This window comes from Trichosurus vulpecula, chromosome 8, assembly GCF_011100635.1.
Source record: "Trichosurus vulpecula isolate mTriVul1 chromosome 8, mTriVul1.pri, whole genome shotgun sequence".
In the NCBI taxonomy this organism is placed as follows: Eukaryota; Metazoa; Chordata; class Mammalia; order Diprotodontia; family Phalangeridae; genus Trichosurus; species Trichosurus vulpecula.
The window spans coordinates 168,221,694-168,227,693 of NC_050580.1; the positions used below are offsets into that span (position 1 = coordinate 168,221,694).

General features: G+C 36.9%; 1 protein-coding gene across 2 annotated transcripts in view; it reads left to right on the top strand.

Moving 5' to 3' along the window:
* Positions 1-4,957, top strand: part of DMXL2 (Dmx like 2) — a 125,837-nt gene extending 120,880 nt beyond the window's left edge. For both annotated transcript variants that reach the window (XM_036735670.1, XM_036735671.1), the window contains 2 exons: positions 1,299-1,516; positions 3,470-4,957. In XM_036735670.1, the coding sequence (XP_036591565.1) occupies positions 1,299-1,516; positions 3,470-3,679 (428 nt within the window). In that variant the 3' untranslated portion in view covers positions 3,680-4,957. The remainder of the gene's footprint in view (positions 1-1,298; positions 1,517-3,469) is intronic.
* The last annotated feature ends 1,043 nt before the right edge of the window (positions 4,958-6,000 follow it).

The following is a 6,000-nucleotide window of genomic DNA, read 5'->3' on the forward strand; positions in this document are numbered from 1 at the left end:
ACCACTTTTATAATTTTCAAAAACATTTTATAACTTTGTTTTATTATAAACATACTGCTAGAAGTGACATCCAATTAAAAAAAAACCCAATATCTGTGATAGTCTCACGCCTATAATCTCATGTTTATCTTCTAATCTAATGTTGATTTTGATCTTTGCTTTATTAAATTGATGGCTTGTTAGCACAGATGGCTGATTCAGAAATTATCCACACATCAGTAACTTGTCATTTCCTACTTATTAAGTTATATTTAATTTCATTTTTATGATATTCCGTATTTTCCATTTCTACAGTCTTCCAACTCTCCTATTGGAAAAAAGTATTCATGAATAGGATAAAAGAAGTGTGAGGCCTCTGTATAGTCGTATAAGCCTTCAGCCTTTAATGTTTGTTTGTTTCTTAATTCTGAAATATGTTTTCCAACATATTTTTGCTGTCTTCCTGTATGTTTACCTTTACATTGAAATCACCAGCTTTTTAGGTGTACATTAACTTAGTTTGCAGATGTTTGTGAGTCAGATTCAGTAATCTTTATGGTGGTCTCTTTGCTTATGCTCCTCATGAGTATTGCAAGAAAAGAAGACCAAGTGTCCCATGACCTTAGGTTTCTTTGGTTAAGTGATGGAAGCCAACCGGCTCCATTATTTGACCCTCCAAGGAGAGCCTTTCTTTTGTTGCAATTTATATCTTACAATTTCATTTATAATGAAAGATGGCCTTTTCTCATTTCCCTTACAAGGAGATGTCTACACAAGGTGGGATGGATGACTTGCTTATATCTTAATTGATCCTTACAGTCTCTCCCTTGCTCTTTCTGGAGATGCCAGGGAGTTCAACTGTGTTCACTTTCTCACCTGTTTCGTCTTTGCCAGGTGTCAGTTCATTCTAGATCTGCTACTATTTCTGAAAAAGGCCAAGATCCATTGCTTAGAACTGGTTGTTTTGAAATTGACAGAGGGTATATCTGAGGCAGTAGTTCAGAATTGAGAAGGTCTTTTTCTCTTTGGTGTCTTTTCCCCCATCTTTGAAACATCTGCTGCCTCCAGATTTTTCTTCAGTTTGTACTTTGGGCGTTAAAATATCTTTTGCTTTTCCTAACATTTCACAGCATCCTATTTTTCTTCTTTAATTTTTCTTATTTAAAAAAATAACAATTTATTTAAAAAACATATGCTTCTGAATTGAAAAAAAAGATTCAGTAGCTTCTGCAAAATATTAAAAATAGATATTAAGGTTCATCAAATTTACCACAGTAGAAATGTTAATGTCTGAAACATTTCTTTACATTCTTCCTTAGGCTTTACCTGCCATGAGCATGGTGCCACAGTGCTTCAGTATGCTCCTAAGCAGCAACTTTTAATCTCTGGAGGCAGGAAAGGATGGGTCTGTATATTTGACATCCGGCAGAGACAGATAATTCATACATTCCAAGCCCATGACTCAGCTATTAAGGCTATGGCTCTGGACCCCTGTGAGGAATATTTTACTACAGGATCAGCAGAGGGGAACATAAAGGTAATTCCATGTGGTTCAGGTTCACTGTTGAAATCAAAGAAGATAATGCTTGGGAAGTGTTTTTTAACCCTTGAAATGATATATAATTTTGAACTATTATTAATAATTTAGAAAACACAAATCATTAGATTATGTAATGCTGGACATAGTCTGGGGAAAAATGCTTTCAAAATGTGGCGACTTGCTGCAGAAAACACTGATCTGTGGCCATATGTTTAAAATGTTTAAGTTGCAAAATTAGTTTCCTTTAGATTATTGGCAAGTATGCCTCTTAACTGTGTCCCACAGGTTAGTCATTTTAAAAAGATGCTTGAATGTCTATTTGGTACCAGTATGACTGATTTCACCTGTTAAATGTATGTTTGTACTTTCCAGATCAGTGTGTGTGAGTTGGTTCAACATCCCAACTATTTGTGGGCAGATTTTCTTAAAGAACTCTTTCAGTAGAGGTTGGGGGAGGGAAGCCCAGGGTCAGGAGGAGTTGCCTGACACTATGAGACCCTGTCATTCCAGCTGGGCCTGCTGGTGCTTGGAGACTAGTTTTGGTCCTGAGCAGGAGCTATATTTAAGGAACCCTTCACTCACAAAGCCTTTTACCTCAGAGCAAACTCAGCTTTTGCTGCTCGTGCTTTTGGCTTATTATACTCTTCATGCCCCATCTCTTTCCTGAGTCCCTGACCATTTGTTCTTCATTTTCCTCTGGATTTCTTATCCCTGCCTTAGCTGACCTCTCTAGACTTTCTCTTTGGCCTACTTGATTCTTATGAATGCCTTAACCTATTGTGTGTGACCTCTCACTTTCTCTCCCTATATCATATCTCAGTATGTCACTGAATAGAACTATGGTTCCAGAGAGTTCCAGAGTAAAAATCAGGGAAGTGGAGACCGACTGACGACATGATCCTAATTGGTTTTGGTAGGGCCCATCATCCATGCCAAGACCAATTTAGTGAACTTTTAAGAATTCTGCATGATTGTTCAGGATTTAGAATCACCTAATAACACATAAATTATTATCCTTAGTGATATATTTGTAGGTGCTGCTTTAATTATTCCTGACTCTCTGTTGATGAGCCTATGTTGTCATCTTAAGAGGCAGACAATAGTCAGAAGGTCCCTTTCACACACATCCCCACCCCACCCCACAAACAAACAAACAAACATGTATCAGTTGCTCTGGGAAAATAAGAGTTGTTTGGCAATTTGTCATTTTTTTGTCCTTGCCCGAGGCTGTGGCATTTGCCATTAAGGGACAGAGAGAACTAGGCAACCTTTCTCCCAAGTAGTGGATGCTACTGACCTTGCCTTGGCCTCTAAGGTCAGAGCATAAGAGCAACTCAGCCATACTTCTGCTCCTACCACTGCTGCCATAGCACAGAGAGTGGGAGACCAGTGAAGAGCAGTGGCAGCTTGGTGGTTATTGGAAGGTGGCCCTGGTCGATTCCAACTGACCTCCTTCACACACTCCATGCTTATTCCTTTGCTCATACATAGCCCCTGGCACATTGTAGGCTTGTACTAAACATGCATCGATTGATTGGTCATGTTCTGTCTTCCGTCTGAAATGTTTTCTTTAGCTTATCTATATCTTACATTGTCAGAAGAGATAGACTGTCTAAGAATAAATCAAGTGGGACGATCTTTGAACTGAAAACAATGATTGAATAATTTCTGTGTAATCTTAAGTGTGAGTGAAGGATCTTAAGCTTCATAGGATTGTTATTGAGACTTGAAGTTGTTGCTAAGTAAATTTGGGAAAGACGCGTGTCAGTGTTAGAGAGGCTGTACCATGTGGGAATGTGGAAGTTGAATTGGAACAGTTGGGAAAGTGGGGAAGGGAACCTTGATTAGAACAACATTAACAGTCTCTAATTTTTCATTTTTTAATTAAATTAGATTCTTAATAACTGAAAGTTTCTTCAGCTAACTTTATGATGCCCTCTTTTCAAATAGGTGTGGAGATTGACAGGCCATGGCTTAATTCATTCATTTAAAAATGAACATGCGAAACAATCCATATTCAGAAATATTGGGGCTGGAGTCATGAAGATTGAAATAGTTCCGGGCAATCGACTCTTCTCCTGTGGAGCAGATGGCACACTGAAGATGAGGGTTTTACCCAGTGCTTTTAACATCCCCAATAGCATTTTTGACATTCTGTAAACTTAAGGTTCTGGGCATTATTTTTATATATACACCTTTCAATTTTTAACAAAGCTGCAGTAGTATCCAGTAAGAGAACTAACTAATTGTGCTTTCTGAGCTGTTTTTGACAAATTGAAAACAGTACAAAATTCTGCAAATCTTTGTTCACATCAAATTTGATTAAAGCAGCTGACTTATTTTGAGCATTGCCTGCCTTTGACTATAGGCAGGTAGGATGGCTGTGCATGCACTGTATTGTAATGACTTAATGTATTGAAAAATTATACTTAGTGTAGTGAAGGATTAGCATTCTCTATGGCATTTAGCAACCTGATTCAGAAAGCAATTAGATAGTAACAGGCCACAGTGGTGAAAAGCACTGTGAGAAAATGAAATCCTAAAACACTGATGCTGATTCAGGTTTCTCTTCCAGTGCTTGCCACTGATTGAAAGCATGCCTGCAGTTTTCTTATTTGTTGTAATGAAGGATAGGATCTTGTTAATGAAGGTGTTAGGAGTTCCAGGTCACCAGACAAAAAACAAAAAACAATCATTGAAGTATGGAACAGAGTAAACCCGTGTACTGCAGAGAGAGACCCATCTGTTCTTTTCTGCTGAAGTTTTTTTCCTGTTAGTGTTTCTACTGGGTTAGTACTGTAACCTGCACATAAACTCAAACTTAAACGCAATGTTTTCTTTCCAGTTCATACATTCACATTTTTTTGACTGCTAGATTTTCTATTTAAATACTTGCCTTCACATTAGGAATGTAACATGTGAACATGGAATATTTGTAAGTGAACCAAAACTTGTTTTCTTAGTCCAGTTTAGTACTTTTTTCTTGTATCCAAGAAAAAAAAGACACCACTTTTAAAGCTATATTAAAATCACACCAATAGAGCGTACAATGCCACACATTGAATGAATGTTGGGCTTTTTTGTGGCCAGTTAACAAATAGTTGATGAGACTGGTGATATTATTTATTACCACCACATATTGTATAAACTATGCAGAGTTAAATATTATTTGCTTGTAATATATTTGCAAATGTTGTCATATTTTGATGTAATTCCTTGGTTATGACCAAAAATGTTCTTGAGATATTGGCACTGGTGTCTGTGTATTTAAATGTTAACCAGCAAATTGTCTTACTACGTTAATGAGAATGTCAATGCTTGTTCAATAGTAGTAAAATACAATGGCATAGCAGCACCTTCCTTTGAAAGCTATGTGAAGTACAGGCTGTGAAATACATATGTAAAAGAAAAATAAATGTTGTTTGTTAAAATTTCACCTTGGTAAGTTTGTTAAATTCAAGCAGACCAGTTTTACCACCCTTTGCCTATAGCTACTTTGAAAACCTGGGACAACTTTTCATTTTTCTTGAGCCTCAAATGAATAAAGGCTGAGCTCATTAGTTTCCTTTAGTATCCACTGCTAGTAGGCTTAACAAGTGAGAAGTCTGCTGTGTGGATACTGTTTTAGGTGCCTGATATCAGTGGGAGAACAGTTTCAAACATTTGAAAGAAAATGAGATTGCTTTTATCTCCAAGTAACCATGGACATTTGACCCAAAAGTAGTCACTGAAACCTACTTCTTGGGTTTAAAAGAAACTGATTTTAGAGGTGGCCAATCCCATCTCTTTTTAATCCTTTGCTTAAAACCTCTGGGGTTTTAACCTTGGGGAAATTCATACCCAATAGTACTTAGAAAAAAGGCAAAAGAGAGAGACTGGGGATCTTCTTGCATGTTAAGTTGAAAACAGAAACAACAAAGTGTTGAAAATAGGTCTTTGACAATTTCAAGGAAGAAGGTATTTGTAACTTCAATAGCGCACTTTATTTTCAAAATCCCATCTTTTTCATTCTCAACATTTTTAGAAGATAAAATTATCACCAACCCAATTTATAGAAATAGAAGGGAGTGGTAGTCTGAATTATCAATCAGATTTTTAGAATGTGGCTATGGAATAAGGTTTTTATTTTTTAATATGGGTCCAGAGTAACTGGAGAATTTCTGCCAATTCTAACGAAAGAATGAAACCACACGAGAGCTAATCAAGGAAAATCTGAAAAAAGCCAATCAACTTCCCAATTCTATCCTCCTGTTCAGCTTTTTCTGCCCTCTACTTTATCCTAGGAGTGTTCTACAACAGTTGTGTCAAACTCCAGTAGCAACAGGTACCACTAAACTGTTCAAAAGGAGCCCTGTGGCTTCATATTGACTTAGAAAACCACATATTGACATTGGACATGTGAAGTCATGCAAAACATATTTCCATATTGGCCATGTTACAAAGAAAACAAAGTAAAATGCTTCAATCTGCATGCAGAGTTT